Raw genomic sequence first — 25061 nt, 5'->3', positions numbered from 1 at the left:
AATATATGACAAACACAAATGTGAAGTGTAGTATTGCTAGTTGTGTTGTATTTCTTTTTACTCTCTTTTTTGGACAGCAAATTAATAAAGACAGTATGTGGCTGTAGTCATCCTAGAATACCTTCACCTGATTGGTTCTTGTATCATGAGGATAATCACCAAAAAAAAGTTAAAAAAGAGGCTCTATTTTAGGGAAAGACAGCATTTCATTTTTGAGTGTTCAAATATTGGGAACATGAGTCACTTCTGCAAAGTTGATTGGACACTTGAAAATTCTTGCTTTATCTGTTCCTGGGTAGATTGAAGAAGCCTCTAGAGGCAAGAGAATGTTTTTTTGGTTCATCCATGAATAGAGACAGCTCCCCTATTAAGTGATCTTGAAGAGTAAAGGTTTCCTGGCTGTATTGAACAGGAGATATTTTCATTATTGGTATTCAGCCTGTTTAGGTTATCACAAGACCTTTGAAGAAGAGTCAGAGAAAACGGTTTTTAAGTTATTTAAGGAGGCATCTCAACATTGTCTTTGTTGTCTTCATATTTGGGTGTCCTGTTTTTCAGCAGTTTAAAGACTAAATTCATCTTCTCTCGTGTTCATACTGCAGGTTAGTGAGAAGTGTTTTGTATAGCGTTCATTTACACGTTGTTTATGTAGTCCTATGGATATGCATGCATATCATGCCCTGATTTTCTCACTGCAGACTGAAGCTTCCTGTTTCACCAGGACTTTGGGCTGATTTGTTTCAGTCTTTTACGTCATTTATTCAGTAATATTGCCCATAACTTTAAAGCCTTTCATGCTATTACTTTTTTTTGGGGACTAATGTTAAGTATTTGTCATAGTGCCAAATGTGACCTTAAATTCTAACATTCTTTTCTGTCTAGCATGTTTTCTAGGTTGCTTTCTATAGCGGCTCCTGCTCTGTGATTGTCTAGTGCCAACTATAGAAAGAAACTGGCTTTCTGCATGGGCACTGGAAAGAACAGTAAGGCCAATGCATGAAGGAGACCCCATGTTTCCAATGTTTCTGCTTCTTCCAAAGTGAGGAAAACAAAATTCTTTAATTCCTTATTTGGTCAAATATTCTTTGAGAGATAGAGCTGGGCTTATTTGTTGGTTTGTTTGTTTTAATCTGAAGAATACTTTGTTATCCCAGAACCTGAATGTGCACAAGTCCATGGGACCTGATGAAATCCATCTGTACGTCCTGAAGGAGCTGGCAAATAAATTGCTAAGCCACTGTCCATCATATTTGAAAAATTGTGGCAGTCAGGTGAAGTTCCTGATGACTGGAAAAAGGGAAATGTAACCCCCATTTTCAAGAAGGGGAAAATGGATGACCCAGGGAATTACAGAGCAGTCAGTGTCACCTCTGTGCCTGGCAACATCTGGGAGCAAATTCTCCTGGAAGGGATGCTAAGGCACATGCAAGACAACAAGGTGCTTGGTGACAGCCAGCAGGGCTTCACTAAGGGGAAATCCTGCCTGACCAATTTGGTGGCCTTCTATGATGGGGCTATGAAACTGACGGACAGGGGTAGAGCAGTTGATCTCATCTACCTTGACTTGTGGAAAGTGTTCGACGCTGTCCCACACGACATCCTTGTCTCTAAATTGGAGAGACATCAATTTGATAGATAGACCACTCGGTGGATAAAGAACAGGCTGAATGGCCGCATGCAAGAGTTGTGGTCAATGGCTCAATGTCAAGTTAGAAACCAGTAATGAGTGATGTCTGTTCCTCAGGGATTGGTGCTGGGACCAGTCTTGTTCAACATCTTTATTGTTGACATGGGCAGTGCGATTGAGTTTACCCTCAGCAAGTTTGCCGATGACACCAAGCTGTGTGGCTCGGTTGATACGCTGGAGGGAAGGAATGCCATCCAGAGGGACCTTGACACACTTGTGAGGTGGGCTGATGCCAACCTCATGAAGTTTAACCATGACAAGTGCAAGGCCCTACAGCTGGGTCAGAGCAATCCCAGGCACAGCTACAGGTTTGGCAGAGAAGAGATTCAGAGCAGCCCTGCGGAGAAGGACTTGGAGGTGTCTGTCAATGAGAAACTTAACATGAGCCAGCAGCGTGAGCTTGCAGCCCAGAAAGCCAACTGTATTCTGGGCTGCTGCATCAAAAGAAGCATGACCAGCAGGTCAAAAGAGGTGATCCTGCCCCTCTACTCTGCCCTTGTGAGACCTCACTTGGAGTATTGTGTGCAGTTCTGGTGTCCTCAACATAAAAAGGACATGGAACTGTTGGAACAAGTCCAGAGAAGGGCCACGAGGATGATCAGGGGACTGGAGCACCTCCCATATGAAGACAGGCTGAGAAAGCTGGGGCTGTTCAGCCTGGAGAAGAGAAGGTTGCGTGGAGACCTCAGAGCAGCCTTCCTGTATTTGAAGGGGGCCTATAAGGATGCTGAGGAGGGACTCTTCATTAGGGACTGTAGTGATAGGACAAGGGGTAATAGGTTAAAACTGAACCAGGGGAAGTTTAGATTGGATATGAGGAAGAAGCTCTTTACTGTGAGGGTGGTGAGGCACTGGAATGGGTTGCCTAGGGAAGCTGTGAATGCTCCATCCCTGGCATTGTTCAAGGGCAGGTTGTACAGAGCCTTGGGTGACATGGTTTAGTGTGAGGTGTCCCTGCCCATGGCAGGGGGGTTGGAACTGGATGATCTTAAGGTCCTTTCCAACCCTAACTATTCTATGATCTTTGGCAAATACAGTTCTTCCAAAATGGTGCCACATATTCCTGTCTTGATTCCAGCAAGTTTCTTCTCCCTGAGGTTATGCAGAGGATCAGATGAGATGCTGCCAAACAGCATCTCAGGGACCCAGCTTGTGTTGTCCATTCTAGTTCTCTGACCTTCTGGAGCTGGCATGGAGCCTCTGAATCCCTTTGCCCATCAGCTGTTGTTTCTGTCACTGTGCCAAAGACAGATTTTGCATTCTAACCTCAAGATCCCTGCACCTGACGAATGTTTTCATTATGGCTCTTTTACCAGGGTCCAGAAAAATACACTAGAGCAGCAACTTTCACAAAATATCTCTGCAGGATGAATTATGGGAGTTTTTCATTTCAGGAGGCTCTTTTGAGTGGTATCAGGAGTAAGCATATGGACGTCTGACCCAGAGAGAAGGCTAAAGGTAGAAACATGGAGGAGCCATAGCTGTAGCAGGGGTATTCCCTGACTAAATGGCCTGAGTTTGTAAAAGGTGTGTTTGGACACCCATATGTACTCCATTCCACTTTAGGGCTAGGGTCTCTTTAGCTCTGTGTATTGCTCGAAGTGCTCCAGTTTTGCCAGCTCAGTATTGAAACTCAACTTTCTATTTTTTTATTTTATTTTATTTTAGAATTATTATTTTTATTTGTTTTATTTTAGAATTAACTATTTGTAGTTAAACAGTTTAGTGGATAAAGTAAATGAGAATAGAGTGAAATTTGTCCTTACAGATGTAAAAATGTAAAAGCCCAGGATCTCTGTTCTGCACCAGAAAAGTATGTATGTCAAAATCTGTTTCTAGATAGAAAAAGCAAACCAGTCTTTGCTTTTAACAGATACTGATGACGGAACTCTTCCTGTGCTTAGTATCAGCAGGCAGTTACTCCAGACTTCACTCAGCAGCCATGTATGGTTTTGAACTGATGTTTGGAGAAACAAATCCAACCCTGTCTTCTGGGTATTTCTTTTTTTGAAGCTGCCTGCTTTGATACTCTTCCTGACCATTTTTAATTCTTACAGTATGATGCTTAGTTTTCTGATTATACCTGACAAAGCCTTTTCTCCTGCTACTTCTTTCATACCCAGTATCGACCATTTGCTTATTTTCTTTCCAGAAAGAAACTTTCTCTAAAAGTATAGCTAGAAAAATAGAGGAGTTTTTTCCTAAGGGCCTGGTCTTCCTGATCTTTGGTAGGACAGGCAAGAAGATTTCTTTCTCCCATGTGATAAACATGATCTGGCTCTTTACTTTGAGTAAGTTTCTTGACTGGGTGATATGGCTGAAGTAGACTCTGGAAACCCACTTTGACATCAGAGAAACAGCTTAGCCATATAGATGGGTTTGAGGGTGCAGTCTGTGGTGGTATTACTTTGCATTTTGGGGGTGTGTGTGTGTTTGCTTTCCTTTTAAAGTATTTTTATTCACTATTCAGCTACTGTTCATCTTGCAATTGAAAGTTAAGCCCAGCCCTGCAGAACCAATCCCAAGTAAAAAGCATTTCATCTGCCCTTTGAGCAAACATGACTTGCCTTTGGTTCATACTCTTGAAATAAACCTCTTCAAGGTCTGTGTTTGAAGTCGAATCATGGGATTTAATATAGCTGTCCATTATTTTTTTTTCTTGCTTGCTTGCTTTTGTCACAGCTCTGTCAGCTACCCCTCTGTTTTCTTCTTTGAAAGGGATGCTGTTAGTTCACTGAACTGTTATATGAGATAGAGGGGAATGATGGTTTTAAGTGTCAGCAATGTTAATGAGGGGATGTTACTAAGTCATTTACTTTTTGATCTTTTTCTAGGTGCTCAAATGACCCAACCATTGTTGTACCTGAGTAGATCTTGAGTTTCCCCATTTAGGCCACAACACAGTGGCAAGTATGAGGAGCCCTATAAATACAGGCACAAAACCTGAGACAGACAGACAAGGCACAATGACCCATAGGAGCTTTATTAGATGTGCACTTGCACTACAGTACAGTGTGGTATAGGCACACTTGAACCAGATACAAGTAGGTTAACTCAAGTACAACAGTTGCAGCACAGAGGAAAAGTAATCCACAAATCTTGCCCAGAAGGGATGGTTAGTTCCTCCTGAACTCTCACGTACTACAGCTATGCTATAGCTTATATCAAGCTAGGTATTTTAAAGCTCTCACAGGTACACATGGTAGTACAGTGCTGTCACTGTTAAAACTGCACTGTGACACTTGCAGGGGAGCTGTCATCTGAGCCATTGTGTTACTGTAAGATTACAACTTGAAACTTTGCAAAGTAAGGCATCCTAATAAAATTACTGCTGATTTGCAACTACTTTTGTTCTGAGGCAGAGTTTACGTAGCTGTGAGAAAACCTACTAGTTTAATAAGTAAGGAGGAAACTGAGAAATTCAGTGACCATTTGTTTCCTTGGTATTTTCTTTTTGCATTTCTAACACTTCAGCTTATGACTTCTGGATTTCACCTAAGATTTCTTGTTAAGCATGGGAAAAAAAGCTCTCCCTTGTTTAATATCAATAAGCAAGTTTTTTTTTAGACTTCACTCAACAGTAATGCACATTCATATCATGTGTCTTGAAACTTGAGCAAAATGCAGCTTTGCAATAGATAAGGGAAGATGAAAGGGGAGAAGTCCAAACTAAAGCCCATTTAAAGACAAAGCTATTTTACAGAAGATGTCCATATGGAAGGTTTACACATTTTACTTCTTGGTTCTGAGTTAGAGAATTGTGTTCTACAGAAAAGGACACCTTCAGAGATAAACCTCAGAATGCTCACTTTTGTTTAGTGCAAACAGCCCTTCAGGGGAAGAAAACAGCAGTCAGGTAAGAAGAAATTGAAGGTATATGTGACCATATGGATTTTTTTTTTACTTTTGTTGTATAGTAAGTACTTTTAAATATAGCTTGGTCTGCATGATCAACTTAAATCTGTGCATTTGTAAATAGGCCAGTGTATCACACAAAGAGTTGCTTTATAAAACATGTTGAGCACCAAAGCAATTCCAAAATTTTCTTTTCAAACCTAGCTGCTCTTTCTTGAGAGCCCAGTGGGTCTCTTGTTTCTGACCAGCAAGAGAAGAAGGAGGAAGCACCATTTCACTTGCATGCTGCTGCTCAGCTTGCCATGTGTCTGTACATTCTCCTGCCCTATAATTTGCTTAGTGCTTTGAAAGCTACATGTGGTACTGTTACACAGTTGGAGGAGTTTTTCAGATTCTTGCTTCTGCGCTCATCACTGAACTATTTATCATCTATTACTTTTCCTAGTGAAGATGGCCTTCAGTTCTAGGTCTTGGATGTAATGTTGCACGTTAGAATGAATCACAGCTGTCCCCTCATTTTCTTTGTATAATAATTTACATCAGTTTAAAGTGTGTGTAGATTTGAAATGGTAATGCTTTATACCCAGAATACATGAGTTCAAATGGCCATGGCACCCTATGATCCTGTGGAATACTTGAATGACTTGCACCCTTCTAGATGTGCTTTGACATGCTGCTTCATCGATTTTATTTGCATGGATGACCTCTTACTAAGCACTTAGAATAAGGTTTTTTCTGTATGTTCTGTTCACACTATACAGAGGGTCATGAGACTGCAGTCTCTGGCTCTGTGATGAGATTGTGATTGCCTAGTTCTGGTCATACAAAATTAAAGCACTGTGACACATTTAATATCTGTCATTTAGAGAGGCAGTGATACAAGTTCGGAATGAATATCACTCTCTGCCATGCTTGATATTCTGATGGAGCAGACACTAGTGCCACATTCAGAGACTCAAGACAAATCTCTCTGTAAACTAATTTGTCAGGTGTTCTTGTCCTGTAATTAAGACACAGAAATTTAAAGATTTTCTTGTCTTCTACAGGTGTAAAAAAAAGCATCTTTAATGCTTAATCCTCTCTGCACTGCAGCTGCTTCATGTATGATATAATCCTCATGTATTGTCAGTGGACCAGTTACGTTCAGTCTTGCACAAAGTCGTGAGCCCAGGTTTTGTTCTCTGTTGAGTTGGAGATGCTTTCCTGTTGGGAAGGAATTGACATGTTTGAATTAAACCAAAAGGGAAACCTTGTGCAGCACCCATAAGCTTTAGTCATAGTAAGTACCAGCTGTGTTTTCCTGTGGAAACAGAAATGTGAACAGTAATCCTTGCAATAGATTTCTCTCTTTGCTACCTATGTACAACAAAGCAAACATCTCCATCTTACAGGGCTTTGGTTTCACCACAGAAACTCTAAAGGTGTATAGGCCCAAGAAATCTCTAATTACAAGCCTGATGGTTTTGAGTCCTAGTGTACAGTTTCATGAATTTCTTCTTCATGTTTTTTGTCTTCAAAGTGGCAATGCATAACTGAGAAGGAAAAAATAAAATGCATCATCAACTAGTTTAAATGGTAACCTAAACAGTGCTTGTTTGATGTAACATAGAATGATTCTTTTAAATAGATGTATATTAATTTGTGCAGTGAGCCATTCAGCTCCTGCTTTGAAGTGCCCTATGAGAACAAAATTGACAGAAAAGTCATTGTATATTAGCAAGATAGCATTGCCTTTAGTGAATTAGGCCAGTTATTTATCTGATGCTTAAAATAGTACAGCATGTTTGTATGAAACTGCTAAGGCTTTTTGATAAGTCCCATTCTTATGGTGTCTTTCTCTACTTCTGCATTGTTCCTTTCCCATATATAGTTTTCAGGCTGTGCCAGATGTGCTACATGTCCTTCACTGCATGCTTGGAATTTATATTACCATAAGGATAATTCTTTTCCCTTCCCATTTTGTAACTGTCAGCTATTCAGATCCTATGGAAATGAGGACAGAAAAAATAAAACGTGCTCTGTACTGCTCTTTGCCATTTATGGGAAAGACATTGATATTGAAGGAAAATTAGACTTTCCCAAAGAAATTAATTTCGAAGGAGGTGTGTAACCTAATTGCTTTATTTTACAGTACTCCACATACCACTGTGGCTCCCTAAGCATCTTGTATACTCAAGCTGATTATCTGACTCTCTTCAGTATTTAGCTGTATATTGTAATTGGTCATTTTGACAGTTGGCCTTGAGGCCCTTGACCCAATTTGAAGTCCCTGCTGTATTACACAATATACAAGTATAGGCGTAAAGAAGGTCCGACTAACACAACAGTGCTTCTGCTGTAAAAAAAACCCAAACAACTAGCCAACCAAAAAAACCCAAGCAACCCCCAAACAAAAACATTAGATACTAGTTTAAAGCACCAAGTCAGAGAAGTGCTAGTTGTGTAGGCTTCATGTAATGGGTATGAGTAGCCATTTGATGAGTAGTTTGATGCCATTCTTTCCAGGTACCAGGATGAACAACAGATGTATGACCTGAAGTCATCTGGTGATGACTTGTATAAAATCACTGCTGAGTGGTATAGGTCTGCAGGCTCAGAGAGCTATTGATGATACAAAGGTGGAATGAGGACAGAATGTGGTCTGGAGTCTTGACTTTGAAATCAGCATATCTTTAACACCATGACTTTATACTTCATATCTAAAACATATGTTGTAATTGTGTTAGTACTGCAATGCCTGTGATTTTTAACCAGCTTACTTGCTGCAGAGTCAGATATGCATATCTGAGGGCTGTGGTCCTGAGCAACTCAGCTGCAGTTGGATTGGGTGCCTGGAGTGCACCATAGCTTGCTCCTTAAAGTGTGGGTATAAATACAGCTCCATAATAAAACTGCCACTATATGTATATCTTAGTTATTTTTTACTCTTGGAGGTACCATATAACTTCTTGGGATCATGTCATCTTACACTACACTTACCAGCATTTGCCTTTAATGAGATTTTGCAGAATGTTTAGTTAGCCTTCCAGTTGCTAATATATTTTCATGCTTTTCTGCAGAAAACAATTGGTATCAAGCCTGTTTCTTATATTGTAACATTGCAAATCTTCTGCACTAGTGCCAGAATCGTTGCTAACAAAACCACTAAGTTTAGAGGGATATTTACTTACTTTCATTTTACACAGCACCCTGGATTGCCAGATATCCTGAAAAAATAAGACAACTTACGCACTTGTGTTTTACAACTCCTTGAAAGAAGTAGCATCTAAATCTGTTCTGTGTAGTATTACATTGCTCCTTGTTAGATTATGAATGCTTTCAAATAGTCAAGGGGGGTGGCTGAGATGCCTGAATTTTTTTCATGGTCCAGCCCTGATGCTGTTTGACTTGCCCTGAGCTGATCTCTTTCCTAGTGTAACTTTTTCTATAGCCATCTGTACAGTAGCACTAATTAAAGTTGAAAAGAAATAAATTGAGGTATTGTGGGGTATTGCTGACAGCACAAGGGCCTATACAGTAGAGCTGTTGTACTAAAATATTTTAATGGATCCTCAAAATTTGAAGCTGCCTGATGAATAGCTTGGTTTCAAGATACTTGGATTGTCTTCAAAGCCAGCTTCTGTTTGTGTGCTTGGAAGAATGAGAGGAGAAGCAGAAAAGATACAAGATCTCAGTGATAAGCCTCCAGGGCACAGGCTGGTTTAGAAGCAGACTGTTTGAAACTAGGCTGCACCAATATTTGTAGCTTCCTTGTTTCCAGTTTTTCTTGCTTTACCTTCAGACCAATTGTAAGGATGTGGTTTATCGTGACCTGTCTTCAGCTGTTGAAAACTGATGTGCCTAGGCTAAGACAATCACTTGGTCTCCCTCTGTAGGCACCAGAGATACATTTGATGCCAGTGTTTGGATAAGATGAATTGCCTGTTGGAAAGATGTAGATGACTCAATTGGCTCTTGAGGAAACCTAGAGGATACTGATCTGTAGCCAAGTTGCTTGATTTTTAGGTGGCTGAAGTTCAGTGCAGTGAATCTCATCTACAGGATCTTATGTGCTAATACTGAAGAACATCTGAAGAACAGAGTACTCAGCAATGAGGAATGACTCTAAATCCTATACTTTCCTCAGAATCCTGTCTTATGTCCAAATGTTGCAACTTTATTTTACCTAAAAGTGCTTTTCTCAATTTAATCAGCCTGTGGATTGCAGTTGTCACTTTGGTTACCTGAAAAAAAGCCTAGATAATTGTTGCAAATAGAAGAAGGGCAGTAGCCCTTTCTTGTTTTGTGTGACCAAAACCAACAGATTTGTTAAGGCTTTTTTTCTCCCCACTTTTTGTAGATTTAATGTTGAGGGGAAAAACCTGCATAGTTTTACTATAGGCTTTCTTTTGGGTGACTGTGAGCTCAAGTGAAGTTTCCTTGGGATTATGCTGCATCTGAGTTCTGTGGTTTTGTTTGTGCTTCGAGTACTTCTATTTTAAAAGGGGAAAAATGTGAATGTGATGAATTGTAGTTTTATTTAACCAGTGACATGGAGCAACTTTCCCTTCTCCCCTTGCCAAACACATATAATTTTGTTTGAGATCAGGCTACAATGCTTTTTTATAAATTTGTTTAGAAGCAATTTGTAGCTGTATTAATACACATAATTTTAGTAGTCTTTCATCCTGGGAAGGTCTGGCACAGGCATCAAAATTGAGTTTTCCCTTGAAAGCATGTAGGGCTGCTGGAGCTGTGTTGAGGTTTTTATCAGCAATGAACTGAATAGAAGCAATCAAAAAGAAAACAAGAAAAAAAAGGAAAAAGGTGAGGTGGGATTATGGAAGAAGGAAAAAGAATTGAAATGGTGTCCTTTTTCCAGAGACAAGCCCATAAGCTCCCCTTAATCATAGAATCCTAGAATAGTCTGGGTTGGAAGGGATGTTCAAAGGTCATCTAGTCTAACACCCTTGCAATGAGCAGAGACACCTTCAGCTTCAACTGTGTCCAGAACCACATCTAGCCTGGCCTTGAATGTCCCCAGCGATGGCGCATCCACTGGCAACCTGTGCCAGTATTTTACCACCCTCATGAAAAAAACCTGTCATCCTCATGTTCAACCTGAATCTCCCCTCTTTTGACTTCTCTTAACTCTGCAGGTATTCCTACTGGCTTTGTTTCATTGGCTGGTTTTTGGGTTGTGTTGTGGGTTTTTTTTTAATAGGTGTTTCGTTATCTTTAATCTTCATTGACTTCACCTTCTGTGCCAGTGATTCACACATCTGCTTGTTCTGTCCATGCCAGAGACACTGCAGTCATTTTGCCCAGGCCTCTTCCAAGCTTTGTTAATATGTTATTACAAACTCTATATGTGTTTTCTGCAAATTCTCTTTTTCACTGACACAAATCTAGCATCTGTCTTCTTCTGTGTGCAAATCTTTCTCTAAATCACCTACAGCCAGTTGTGGTGTAGTATACATTTTGCTTTCACAACAATAATTCTCTGCCTTTTAGCATGCCTGCCTTATGACTTGATGGTAATGTGAATAATTTCTACGGCCTGTTCCATATCTCTCAGCTGCCCTTTCATCCCTACATATTTCTGAGTGGCTGTCCATCTCTGTATGAGGCATTTTGTATAAGATCATTCATAAATCCTAGTTACTCTCTGTTTTTCTATTGCCAGTTTTCACTCTTCATATCAGTAACCTTGGAGATCACAGCAGTCATGTGGAATATTCTCTTTGGTGGCCTTTCTACATGTTTGGGGAAATAAAGGCTGAAAAGACTCAGTGATCCTTATTTTAGGGAAGATGTTCTTGTTTGGGGGCTTCCTAGCTTGTACATTTTTCTGTAATGTTTTTTCAAAAGATACATATTTATCACTTTGAGAGGTTAATCTCCTACTGCACTGCTGCTTGGAATATTTATTGTGCCATTAATGTTCCAATGAGCAGTTTGTAACTCAAGGTAACCAAAAACTTTATGGTTTTCTCTCACTCTTCCTGATGGTACAGGACTGGGGGGGAGTGGAGAGAAATCCTTAAGTCATGTGTAGTATTCTCCATACAAACATGCATATTTGTTCTGTGATATGTGTACTCTCAGCTTGTGATGTTTTCTTCCTGCTTATTAATATTTACTTTTTTTTTTTACCTGAAACCTTAAAAAAAGTGCAGTTAACCTCTTAGATGTTCTGATCTGTTGATACTTAGATGAGATATGTTGCATGTTTACTTTTTATTACCTTTCTGCATCACATGTATGTGCATTTATGATTTATTTGGAGCTGTCAATATCGTGCATGCATAGTCATGAGAGAAGCTGGTGCCATCTGAGACAGGAATAATGGAGCTGCTGTATTGAGACGTATCTAGCTTACCATGTTGTTCTAGTGGTGTTTTATTGTGTTCCATTGCCTTAAAGATTGTCAAGTAAATTAAAGGGCATTGTTTAGTTACATCTGACTTCAGTAATGTCTACACTTCATTATGGAAGAGAACTTTAATGTACTGCCCATGGCAGGGGGGTTGGAACTAGATGATCTTAAGGTCCTTTCCAACCCTAACTATTCTATGATTCTATACTAACACGTAAAGAAAACAGACAATAATTGTTACTGAATTTGCAAGAGAGAAAGATGGTCCTGCTAGCTTTTCAATAATTTGGTTCTGACTTTGGAAAAATAAAACTATTTTAGAGTTATGACTGAGATTGGACTTTGTGAATGTTGGCACTTCTCATTATTTGGATTGGTACTTCATGCTGTTAATACCCGCTGCTTTTCAAAAATAACAGTAGCATCAGAAACATGATTATATTGCAGGATGGCTTTCTTTTTTATTACAGATTCACAGCCACAGTCTGTGACAGCCAAATAAAGAAAAGAAATAGAAAGGAAATATGATCTGTAGTTCAGGATAAGGGGATTTTGGTGGATTTTTTTTTATTATGCCAGGCATTTATGGAAAAAAATTTGCATACTGTGCTTCAAGAAAGAGTACTATGTAGAAATAATACTACATGAGTCATGATTTGGGATATAAAAGAGTTGATGCTACAAAGATAAATAATAATGAGGAAAAATAAGGGTAATAAAAGCAGTGAAATGATGTCAAAGAAAGAATAAGAGGTAGAATGATTTAGAGTAAGGCAAGTTGTCACAGACATGTATTTAATTGAAAAAGGTTAGATGTGAACTTGCAAGTAGGTATGAACTGTAATTTGACTGCTCTGTGACTCTGTGTTCCCCAGTCCTACGGGTCATGCTGTGAATGATTAAAGTCACTGGGCTTGGTTCATGTTGGTTTTGCTTACTAGGGAGAACTTTAAAGATGGGGATTCCACATCATTTCAGGGAAGGTCCTTAAAATGCATAGAGATTTTGTGGGCTCTCTATCAATAGTGAACAATGTATTTACTAAGTGATTTTCAAATGTATTTGTTATTTTAATCTCATGTTCTTAACAATATGGACCAAGATAGAGAATAATTCATCTGGGTTTCTATCCATTTTCAAGAGAACTTTTCCCCCACCTTCACAGAATTGCTTAGAAACTAATTTGAAGATGAACTGAAAAATCTGCTCATCAAAACTGACAAAAGCTGTTGTGTTTCTGTGGTCTTTATTCTGTATTTTGTATCCTCTTTTTAGGTGGCCAGTGCTTCTCTTGGGGATGGAACGAACATGGGATGTGTGGTGACGACACAGAAGCAAATGTTCATGTCCCAAAGCCAATCAAAGCTCTTGGTTATGCAAAGCAGATCTTAATTGGATGTGGGGCAGGACACTCCATGGCCCTTTGTCAAACTCCACATTAGATTCAGCACACCTGAAATCATACCATCATGGATATGGATGGACATCTTTGGATTGTGTAGCTCAGAAGCACTACAAGAGGATTGCCCATTATGAACACAATAGTTGGAAACTGCAAATTTTTTTTCTAAGACTAAAAGGAATGAGTATGCATATTAAAGTGTACTGGTCTAAAAATGGTTTAATGGGTCCTTTTACCAGGAATTTACTTTCTTACCCACAGGTAGAATGACAAACATTTTGCCTGCTGAAGAAAGAATGACTACTTCTTGTTCTTCTGCAAGTCTTTCAGGAAGCTGCTTAATTGATTATTATTGGTGTATAAATTCAGTCTGAGGAAATGGTCTGAGAAGGTGGAGGCATATGGCCCCTTCTGGTCTTTTATTATTGCATCTTAATGTCATGATGAGTTTGTGTTGCACCTGCCAACTTCTACTGGATTTGTCAGCACGTCAGAAAATGCAGCTTGTATCACAGAGAAATGCCAGTGAACATAAATATATGCATACAGGTATTTTAAACAGAAGACTAGGATTTAAAAACTGAAAAAGGAGATATAGTTTAAAAGGCTGGCAGAAGGGGAGAAAGAGGCCCTTCTGAACTAGCTGTATCTTGATTAAACTCTGAAAGGAGCAATATTTCTGATGAATTATGTTCTGTGCCTGACATCAATTTATTATAAATTTATGGGGATGCAGATCTGCATGAATTATCATTAACTTGCAAACCAAGCCTGAAGTTTCTGAAGTTACTGCTTAGGGAGAAAAAACTTCTAACAGTTCTTGGAAACAATAGAAATGTTCTTGTCAAAGGACATAAGTCAGCCGTAGCTGTTGAGGACAGTTTGATCCAACATAGCTCCTGTGTTTCCAGCTGCTTTTGAATAGGAAGACATAAAAATGTAGCTAGAGAGTTTTTACAAGTTTCCCAGACTAGAATGCAGACCAGAATGCTCCTGATAATTTCAGGTTAGTTCTGACTTCTGCAGCCCAGCTGAGTTACTGTTCAGAGCATGCCCACAGTACTTGTCCCAGGTGAGTGCTTGGCAGAAAACGTAGGCCTAATGCTTGCTTTGATAGGAGAAATGAAAATGTGTGAATTATCTTCATATATTACTAGCTGCCTATGTTGAGCAGAGTTTTGGAAGCTATTTATAAAACTGGTTTTCACACAAATACAGTGAATGCCATTAAACTAGATGTTTACCACCCACGATAGTTACATTTGCTGTGGTATTTGATGTATTTCAAGTGATAAATATAGAGAATACTACTGTGTGGTAAATGCACCTTTTAATGAGACGTACTGTTGCTAAACAGTGGTTTAATTTTTAAAGCAGGCCTGCCAGGGAAGAAGGCTTACAGAATTACAAAATATACAGAGTAAGGCTCTGAGCATATAGAGACTTCCTAATGATGTATCAGTTTACACATGAAGGGGAAAGAATTAAAGTGGGAATATGGGCTGCAAGGGTTTCACCCCACACCCCCCCCTTGGTTTTACAGCAGTTATAGTTCATGGCCCAATTTTCAAAGGCACATTCTTTTTCTATTCAATGGATGAGAAACTTGAACTGACTGTGGAGCTGATTATGACTGTATTACAGATATTAAAAGAATTGTAACAATAATGAAATGGATTCTCTGCAAAAAGTGCAGAATTGTGACTTTAAAGTGGTTTATTATTTTTAATCCATGTGCTAATTGTGGTTCTTCATTGCAATATGCTGCTCCTGGGTGTGAGCTCTTGTACTTATCTAAGCTGCTAGTTATTGACTTTCCTCAACATTTTCTAGATACAGCAGTGTCTCTGTTACATGTGCTTAACAGTTTGTCATGCTTTTTTTGAGTGGTTCTGTCTGGGAGGTCTACCTTTGATTTCCTCCAATATGTACCAAATAAACATATTCTCTTGTTTCAGTAATTATTCCCTCTAAATAATTCTGTTCCTTGATTAGTCACAGCTACTATGTGTGACCTGTAACACTGTAACACAGGGGTCGCTGTACTGAGTGTATTTTGACTGTGCTTGCTGTTTGCTGCAGTCCATTTCAAAGGGATCCAGCAAATTATTTAACAAATAAATATGACTTATTTGAAATGTTCACTTTTTCACATTTGTAACACAGGCACACTTTTGGAAGAGCGAAGAGTGATTTGGGGTGATAAGGAGGAGGAAAGGAATACTTTGATTTTCCTGGTCAGGATCTTGTGTTTCATATCTGCATCTGATCTTCATCTCTGTAAGGCTGAGAGCTGCATTTTCCCTCCTTTGTCTTGCCTATATAAATGGAAAACTTTAAGAAGTAGTGATATATCTTGAGAGCTTGACATATGAAATGCTTTGTCGTCAGTCAGGACTTCTAGATGCTGCTGTAGTATGAAGAGCGAATAATAATTCATTGGAGATGGTACATCGTTGAATATTAAAACCAAGTTGTTGCTCATTCATTCAGAACTAAATGCCCAGTTATGTCAGTATGCCTTGTTTGCAGAATAAGGCATTGTACAAAATAAGCTAAGGCATGGAGCAGACAGTAGAATGCTTCTTATCAAGTAAATAAATCCCCTTCCTTGTTGATGTCCAGAGCTTACTGATGTTGCCTTTTGATGTCCTGATGGAGGTCTGTCTGCCAGGAAAAATGTATATCCAGTGTGCTATGCCAATGCTTTTGCGGTGAATGCAGGTCTTCAGTGCTGAACTAAAAATGCTATTTATGTAGGAATTTTGCATTCACATTCAGCTGCAAATAAACTGATTACCCTAGAACAAGGTAATCAAGTGTCTGTGCAGCTGCTCTCCACTCACATTTTCTGAAAATAGCCAAACCTGCCAATGAGCTGACATTCATGAGGGAGAAAAGATGAACTTGTTCTCCAGCTGTGATACTAAGTTGTGAATTGTTGACCTTCAGCAGAGAGAGCTCTCAGGTTCTTGGGTCGAGGGGGCGAAGGAAGCTGTTGTGTGTACTTCTGTTCTTTGAAGTTTAGCAGATCTGCAGTTGTTACTTGTGCAACCTCCATGTGCACCTGTGCAAGACACTCCTGTTGCATTTGAAGATGTGTCTCTTGTATCAGTTTGTGTCTCTTGGAGGAATTGTTTAAGCTGCTTGGCAGTCACTGGTATTGTTTGACTTTGTGTGGCTTGATGGTTTTCTGCTTAAATAGACAGACCCTGAATTTGAAGTGCATTCATTTGAAAGAAAGATTGCAGTCCTGCTTTTCTTCCCATTTGCACAGTCACCATTTCTTATATGACATTAGCTTTTCTCCTCTGACTGCAGGTTGTCAGTCCTGTTAGTGGCTAACTAGTTCTTGTCACCTGCCATAAAGGTCACTTCTGCTAGAGTGGCAAAAGGTTTTTCTCAGTTACATGGCTACAGTTAGAGGAATTGAGCAGGAGGGGAAGAATATGATTTGATTTTGCTTTATGTGACATTTTTTGAGTCATAAGACTTGAGATGAGGATGGAAAACAGGCAAAAGAGATCGGTTTGAATGTACAGGTGACCATGGAAAGACATTTAAATGAATGGCAGTAGAAAGCCTGATGCAGTTGACTAAAAAATGGGGGAAAAGGAGGGCAAAGGGATAAGTCAGATTCAAGATATAGGTCCTGAAAATGGAATAATCACACAGGTGTAGCAACTTTCTAGCCTGCTGGTATGGTGGGAGTGAAATGGAGGACAAGTTGTTCTATTTCTTGGATGTCATTGTTTCTCCTCTTCCACTGTTTATTAGTAATAATGAATTATTAACCTGCAGTGGGTTTTCTTTCTCATTCATAGCACACCTTGAAATTTCCAGTTCTCTTCAGCTGGAACAGCAACATCTGTCCCTACCTTCCAGTCTCAGAAATCTTAAGATCAGGCCTGTGACCTAGTCCAGCACTTAATCAAATACCTATTTTTTCCATTAAATTCCTTGAACTCTGGATCCAATCCAAACTGGATTAACTAATTAGTTAATCTAACTGGGTTAGTTAGATTAACTAATCCTTAACTAATTCTGGGACTTCTACTTTCTTTCCCCCTGTATTAGAAATCAAGTTGATGACAGATCTTTGCTGCTGAAATTGCAATGTTTTGTTTTCACCAAAAACTCCCCCTGGGTTCTCTTAGGGTTTCTGATATTTTCATAGCATATGGCAAGTCTTGTGCTTTTTCTTTTACCTAGAAATTTTCTTTAAAAAGGCTCCAGAATTTTTCATCAGTATCTGATTTTTGCTTTGGCTGTTAACTACCAGTTTATAGCTCAGAGCAGCTGAGAGTTACGTAAAGGGAAGTAGAAGGTAATACTTTGGCAGAAAATGTAAGTCTTGCTTCCCAAAGTCTGGGAGTGGATGCAGTCTGTGGTAGGGAATCATCTTGTGTTGTTTTTATTGCACGTAAAAATGTGCACAGTAGAAAAGTGGAGCTTATACTGAATTTGTTGAAAACTCTAGCTGCCACAAAAGTAATTGGAGATTTGAACTTCTGAGATACCAGTATCTTGATTTATGCAAAAAAAAAGGATGTAGTACCTGCTTTGTTCTTTTAGCTTTTGTGCTGTTCTTAATTCCTGATAAATGCTGGTCTTGGATGTTTTGTTCCATGTTAGAAAGAATGATTTAATAGCCTTGAATTAAAATGCTTTGCTTTATGGAAATGGCTGCCTGTTGGATGAACGTCCAAAAGAATAACTGTAAAGGAAGGTGTTTACCATATGTGTGTTTGAAATTATGGAGAAACTGCATATGTAAAGCCACTGCTATTTTGTAATCCATTTAGAGGTTGAAGGAAGCGAAATAGGGCACATTCTTCAGCTGTTTGTGCATTTCGTTCACATTCATCAGTCAGTTGTCTCTGCATTCACCTGTTTTTACAGGCAGTTTTTACTCATCAGTAGAACATGGAAAGACGGTTTGTGGCTGAGAATACTCAGCAGTGAAAATGGTCTCTGTAATTGAATCATGTAATTGAATCATGAGCTACGTGTTACCTTGTGGAAGAGTGAGGAAGCGTAAATTTAGAGTAATGTGAGAGCACTTTTTTCAGCTTGATTAGAAACAAGAGCAACAAGGCAATTATTCCAGAATAAAAGCTGGCTGTGGGAATGAGAAAATTCAGAAGTGATGCTTATTTTGCAAAACTTCCTCAGGCGTTTTCATTTTCTTGCATGCCAGGTTTGGATTTATTTTCAAACAAGCCTTTGCTAGTTGGGAGGCGGTTGAGTCTAAATCCCATTCCTCTGTTGGCTAGCCTCTGAGTTTGTTTTCACCTTTCTCATCTATTTCCAGGTTGCTTTCCCTATGGACCACTTTGTTACTCAGATACAATGCAATCCTGGGGAAGTTCTGTCTGCAAGGTTTGGGATCGAGACTTTGTCAGTGGAAATTGCAGAATTTCAATTCAATATGATTCCAGTATTCCCTGATCAGCATAATCTTATAAGTGTTTGCAAACACTTTGCTATAAGACTGTGGTTTTACATATTTCATATATATATATGTAAGTGGAGCCAAGAATTGGGATTTTTTTTCATGTTCTGACATGATTTTTTATTTTTGCTACAAATGTCAAATGAGTTTAGCTTGTTTTTTGTTTTTACTGATTTGAATGCATGAAGATGCGGTACCTAAATTTAGGGCAGTAGAGGAGTTGCCAATCAGTAACAAAGATGCTCTGTCATTTTAACTGTGTGGGTGCTTAATCATTCTCCGTGATAATCCTCTGCTTTAAAGTACAAAAGAAAAGGGATTCCTATGGGGTATTGTACTCTTCTGCAGACAAGGAAATATGGCATCTTTTAAATAATTGAGAGATGCTTCTTTCCTTTGAAGCCTTAATTTGAAGTTGATAGATTTTAATGACTGTTCCTACTTAAATACTTTTCCTCTTTTGACCTCAGAACAATTTCAAAAGACAATAATGTCACAGAAACAGAAGCTGAGGCACACAGTTTGAAATGCCTCAACCAAGGTAACCCAGCATGGCCACAGTGGAGTCAAGAATAAAACTTCCATCTCCCAAGTTCCAGGCTAAGGCACTACCTTCTAGGCTAGTGGTCCTTGATGATTTTTTAGGTAAGCATCACTTCTGCTACTTCCATCTCTCTTTGCTCTTCTTTTCACCTCACCACTGACTGATTCCTGTTTCCTCATATGCTCCTCTCCCTCTTACTTGCATAACCCATTTTCCAGATCCATCCTGTGTCCTTTTGTTTCCTACCTTTTGTCCTACTGCTGCCTCTTCTCCAGTCACCTACTTGCACTGGTGCTACCACCCCAAAGCTCCTGCTGAGCTTATTTGCTTGGACTCAATCCACATGTCTGGTGTGACTCATGGTCAGCAGCCTGTGCATAGGCTGTGTTGTCCCTGCTAAGCCCTTTGGGTCCAGAAGCTGTGCAGGTACCCTAGAGTGGTATCTGAGCTAAAGCACCTGCAATACTTCATCTTTTGCTGACTAAAGAATCTCTAAGCTGTGCTTGATGAGCAGTGGAGAAACCAATGGAAGCCATAGAGCACATGCTCTGAATATTTGGTACCTGAAAATGTTTGGGCCTATGTGCTTGCATGAAGTATTTTAAAGGCTCAAGTGAATGCTGAGGGTTGAAAACCTGTCTTTCTTAGCCTGAACCAGGGAATATATCTTTCCATGGAGGCAGATTAATGTGCATAGTTTTAAAGCATTTTCCTGTCAGATAAGGAAAGAAAGTCAGGAGGTACAGTTTTGGATCTAATTTAAGGTTCAATTTTAATTCAGATATTGTTCTTGATTGAAAATAAGCATTTGTATTCCCCAAAGAGAGAAATGTGGCACCCACAGTCCTAGATGAATGCAGATTCTTTGGGACTTCTGAACAGACAGGTATTTTACGCCCAAACTCAAGTAAGTGAGTGACTTGAAAATAATCTGCATAATTTAAGCACGTTTTCATGAAGTGAAGTTAGTTTGTGTATGAGCTCAAAGACAGAATTGCTTTCGGGATATATATGGAAAGCAGAGAGGTAGGCTGCCTTGTTTTGAAACTATTAAAAGGATATGCAAAGTGTCAGGGTAATAACTGCACTTGTGTTTTCTTCAGGATTTCTTTTTTGTAAGCAGCTCTGTGCTCAGTTCCTTTCTGAATGCCCTTGCCTTAGACCTGCTTGCTGTCTTCTGTATTTCAGTCTGCTCATTTATCCTAGCAGCCATTTGTTTCAGTGATGTATTTTCTCTTTTGGCCTTGAAACTTCAAAGAGAAGGAAGGCAATTTATGTGAAAAATCACTTTAATGATTAATGACTGTTGAGCTTGACTGTTATCACAGCAGTATTAGCTAGATTTTTTTTGTTGGAATGAGAGAACAAAAACCACTTCTCATATCCTTGCTGTCTGAAATTGTACTTGTGGAGGCACATCAAGTTGGTCCAGCAAAAACATGAGTACCTTCATGCAGTCAGAGGGGAAGCTGTATGTATACAAGGTGCAGTTGAAATATGCTTTTAATGTTAGCAAGTAATAAACCACTAGTTGCCAGTGGGTTCAGATGAAGGACCAGTGTCGGGTCCTGTAGCCGGGGGTCCATTGCTGAAAGGTGTTTGCAGAAGAAGAAATTCAGATGTTCGTTTCCATCAGGAAACAGAGTGTAAGTGAACCGCAGAACGTGCTTCTGCTGGTATGGTGGTGTGAAGTCAGAAGTAGTTGGTGGCATTATTGCAAGCTGAGGTCAGAATCTAGCCACATGCATGGTTTTCATGCTTTGATCAAGATATAAACTTCCTGGTGTGGAATTGGGCAGGCTTGAAGGAATTAATATTTTAATTGTAATACCCCAGCAAAAGCTCCTTAAATGTAAGTCAGCTGGGGTGATGTGGTAAATTTCTCTTAAGGATTCAGTGCAACAGCCCCTGAAATTTTCTAGTTGTCACCCTCTTTCCCTGTGTTGACAGAGCTGTCACTGTCTGCAAGGGAACTCTGAGGTCAGGCAGATATTAAGCTTTAGAGCACCTCCTGAAGGGTGGTGAATGGGAAGAGCTGATATGTTTCTGAAGGGTTCATAGAAGTCACCTAAAGGACACAGTTACCTCAAATCAGAATAAGCTCAAAGGAGTACCTAACTGAAAAGGGGAGTAGTAGGTGTAAAGAATAGCACAGAATGGGCATATGTCCCCAACCTGTCAGCAAAGGTTCATATATATGTATATATATATATATATATATATATATGCAAAGCACAGTGGAAAGGGAAGATCAATGTAGGATTTGCATGGCTGAATTGTTAGGATTCCTTATGGGAATGGAGAATTTGAACGGCCTTCATGCTGGGCCCTTGAGTTAGTGTTAAATGAAAAAATGGGGCAGATAAATCTATTTCTTGATTCTTAGTACATTATAAGAGGAAGAGTTGTTCATTAGGCAATTTTCGGATCCTGGATTAACCTGGATCTTATCTCTGGAGGTAAGAAATTGCCCATTTATCAGCTGAAAATAACAGCATAGAAACAGTGGGAGAAAAATAAGTCTCGGAGAACAAGAATAGTCAACTCAGGTAGAAATCAAGTACATGATACTACATTGAGAACTACAGAGGAGTCTTCTAATTACATACAAATTCAGATTATTAGCCTGCCTTCTCTTTGTAAAACACAGCTTGAAGTTTTCCTTGATTTTTTCTTTTGGAGTAGAGTTTCGTGAAGACAAGGTCCAGCTGCAGTTGGCTTTTTTTGTTTATAATTTAGCACTTACCAGAGCCATGAGTGTTTCTTCTGGTTTTTTGTGGTTTAATGTCTGCTTCCTCCAGACCATAGGGATACAGTTCCCTTACATTTCCATCCTCAGCAGCAGTCACAAATGCCGTAGCTTGCGTAGAAGTTTACCAGCTCTTTCGAAGTTCGTACATGAGGATAAAGATGTATCCTTCCTTATAAAAGTACTTTAACAAAAATGCTCAAGCAACTAGAATGTTGTTGATACATAGTCCATAGTTGTCATTTGTAGCATCTAAAGTGAAATTTAATCACAGTGTTTCTCGGTTCTTAGTGCTGCATGTGTTGTGTGGCAAATAAAGTGCAACTTGGATGTCTGGATTTCTTTCAGAGTTTCGTATCAGGTGGACTGCTGTGGCTCAGTGAAGAACAAGTGAAGGACAGGCCCCAAAGAAGTAAGAAAAACTGAATTCATTTAGTCAGCTAAAAAGACAAACTTTTATTATTGTTGGGGAGGGAAAAGGAAGATACCTAGATAAATATCGGGGTTTTAGTCTTCCCTCATAAAGTTACTAATGGTGAGAGTTCTTTAGACATCAGTTGTATCAAGTGTTTGCAGGCTTCATTTATTATCTACTAACCAAAATTAGCATTGTAGAACCAAAGCAATACCAAGCTTTTCTCCTACATTTCTGTTGAGAACACTGTATTTATTCAAGATTTTAGAAGCAAGTCTCTGGAAACCCCTGATTGCTTCAGAAAAGGATTCCCCTTTACACTATACAGCAGGCACTGAAACCATGATACAAAATTTATTTCATGCTAGAATTGTTTTGCATAACATTGTGCATGCATTTTACTCAGTACTAAATTGCATACAATGCTGTTGTCTTGTTTCTTAAACTTTGAGACCGTTTATACTTGAGTATTCTCCTGATTTTGTACTATAAGTCCCAGTTTTAAAATAACACCTGTTTTGTTTAAAATTCATACTGATTACTTAATATGAACAATTTATGAAGGGTCTTTACGTTGGATCTATACATCAATAAAATACAACATAACCAGAGCTGGAAAATTAGCCAGCTGTTACGTTCAGGTCCGAAGGAAGGTCCCATGTGTCACAAGCATGCCAACAAAAACAGACAGGAAAAAGTTGTTCTTATTTTTATACACTTCTAGCTGGATTAAAAGTTCTTGATTTCCATGTTGGTGTGATGAACTGTGAAGGCGTGGTCAATATGACCGATGACTGCCTGATTGCACTTTTTAAAACCATTACTCTGTATCTTGTATACAAAAAGAAGCTATCCATAGCAAAGAAATGTACAGTTTTATAATGTTTTACATTTTGGCTACAACAATGTATGTAAAAGTAAAGAGCTTTGAAAGAAAATATATAACTTTGCTATTTTTTTTTTCTTTCTCCTTAATCATACATTTGCAGTGTTTCTTGGGTTTTTTGGGGGTGGGTTTTTTTCAGTGGGTTTTTGTTTTTTGGTTTGTTTTTTTTTTTCTTCATGCAATTCATGCTATGGAACGAAAAAATAGATTAAAAAAAAAGGATCTTCTACAGTTTTGTTACATTTTGGCCGTAGAAAAAGCCTGCATCTCTAGTACAACTCCAAACCCACGAAGGATCATCCATAAAACCTGCATGGAGCGAGTTAACTTTGTCCAAATGAGAAGGTCTTCTATGCCTGCACAGTTCCACACAGATGTTTATTAGCCATCAATGTTCATCTCCATCTTGCCTTGTCAGGTCACTCTGACTGCCTCTGTTGGCATATATTTAGCAATGACTGGACTTTCTTTGCAAAGATCTGCATGTAAAGAATACAATCAGTACTTGAGCTTCTTCCCTGCGCTTTTCACATCAAGCTCGGCATCTTAGTGTTAAAGGAAGGAGGAAAAGGTGAAATAGCTACATGCAGAGGCAGCCATATTCTTCTTCAACAGGATTTTTTTTCCCATGCAGTCAGCCAGACTGAGACCTCTCTACAGTGTGTCTGAGTATTGCTTTCAGCTTAAAATAGGTGCCCATGCAACGTTTCATCCTACTGTGCTTGGTTTGCTCAAACTCCTGCAGGGTTCCTATGGCTCAAAAATATCCTGAGAAAAGCAAAATCTTCCATCGTTGGTATGTTTCAGCATTGACTAAATGCCTAACCCATTCCATACAGAGCCAGTAGATCCACCATTAGCTAAAATAAGCATAAACTAGCAGGATGCACCAGGAAGAAAACTATCTGGTGCATCTACCCTTCATTCTATGTACTCATACCATGCAAAGTGTATGGCCCACCAGTTCTATGTAAATGCCTGCCTATTGTCATCTGAGTGCTATTTAGGAGTGTTGTCACCTAGCATCAGGAGTAACACCATTTCCAGCAGGTGCTACTGTGAGACACTGCATCTTCAGACTTAGTCACCTGGGTTATATGCAACATAGCATAGGCTAATTGAAAATAAAGCTTTTTAGACCATTCTCTGCTACTGATCCATGCTACAAAATAGATGGGATGGGAGACCAAGAACGTCTCACTGGACTAGGAGAGCTGTAGGGCGCAGACACTGAGGATAATCCTATCGCTTTTCCACTTATGCCAGCTATGCTGTTAAGGCTCCGTGACATTTCGTAACCTTCATTTAAAAGAAAAATGCAAAGTACAGCATTGGATCAATGACAGAATGGACTAAGAATGAGGTCAACATTGTAGCCAGTTCAATACCATCTGCATGCATGGACATGCCGAGAGTAGTATCGCTTGCAACATGACTCAGAAGGCCATTGAAGTACAGAACAAGTTTAAAAAGAAAATAAAAATGTATATATAACCCCCCCCTCCCCAAAACAGCGTTTCTCAAGGATGGTCAGGCTATGTAATTGATCCTACAGGCAGCAACATGGTTGTACCCTAAAAAGAAAAAGAGTCAGTGGGAGAGATTTTCTATGTCTGTCATACACTCGCGCATACCTCTCCCTTCCACTTCATGCATTTTGACCTCAGGCAAAATTAAGGTTTCTGGTATCTTTGGGGGCAGGAGGGGGAA

The 25061-nt window shown here is 39.2% G+C and overlaps 2 protein-coding genes across 6 annotated transcripts in view; one reads left to right on the top strand and one right to left on the bottom strand.

Moving 5' to 3' along the window:
- Positions 1-15263, top strand: part of SERGEF (secretion regulating guanine nucleotide exchange factor) — a 154527-nt gene extending 139264 nt beyond the window's left edge. Inside the window, 2 exon segments of the mRNA XM_013130036.2 lie at positions 13176-13325; positions 13328-15263. Of these exon segments, the coding sequence (XP_012985490.2) occupies positions 13176-13325; positions 13328-13572 (395 nt within the window). The 3' untranslated portion in view covers positions 13573-15263.
- KCNC1 (potassium voltage-gated channel subfamily C member 1) overlaps positions 6564-25061 on the bottom strand; it is a 123347-nt gene continuing 104849 nt past the window's right edge. For 3 of the 5 annotated variants that reach the window (XM_013130080.2, XM_013130081.2, XM_005153279.2), the window contains one exon: positions 22478-24650. In XM_013130080.2, the coding sequence (XP_012985534.1) occupies positions 24514-24650 (137 nt within the window). In that variant the 3' untranslated portion in view covers positions 22478-24513. Of the gene's footprint in view, positions 6746-22477; positions 24651-25061 lie in introns of those variants that run through there. The other 2 variants (XM_031052680.1, XM_005153278.2) reach the window with 2 other exon arrangements.

This window comes from Melopsittacus undulatus, chromosome 4 (genome assembly GCF_012275295.1).
Source record: "Melopsittacus undulatus isolate bMelUnd1 chromosome 4, bMelUnd1.mat.Z, whole genome shotgun sequence".
Classification (NCBI taxonomy): Eukaryota; Metazoa; Chordata; class Aves; order Psittaciformes; family Psittaculidae; genus Melopsittacus; species Melopsittacus undulatus.
The sequence above is the reverse complement of the archived record's forward strand: the minus strand, read 5'-3'. Positions and strand labels throughout refer to the sequence as shown.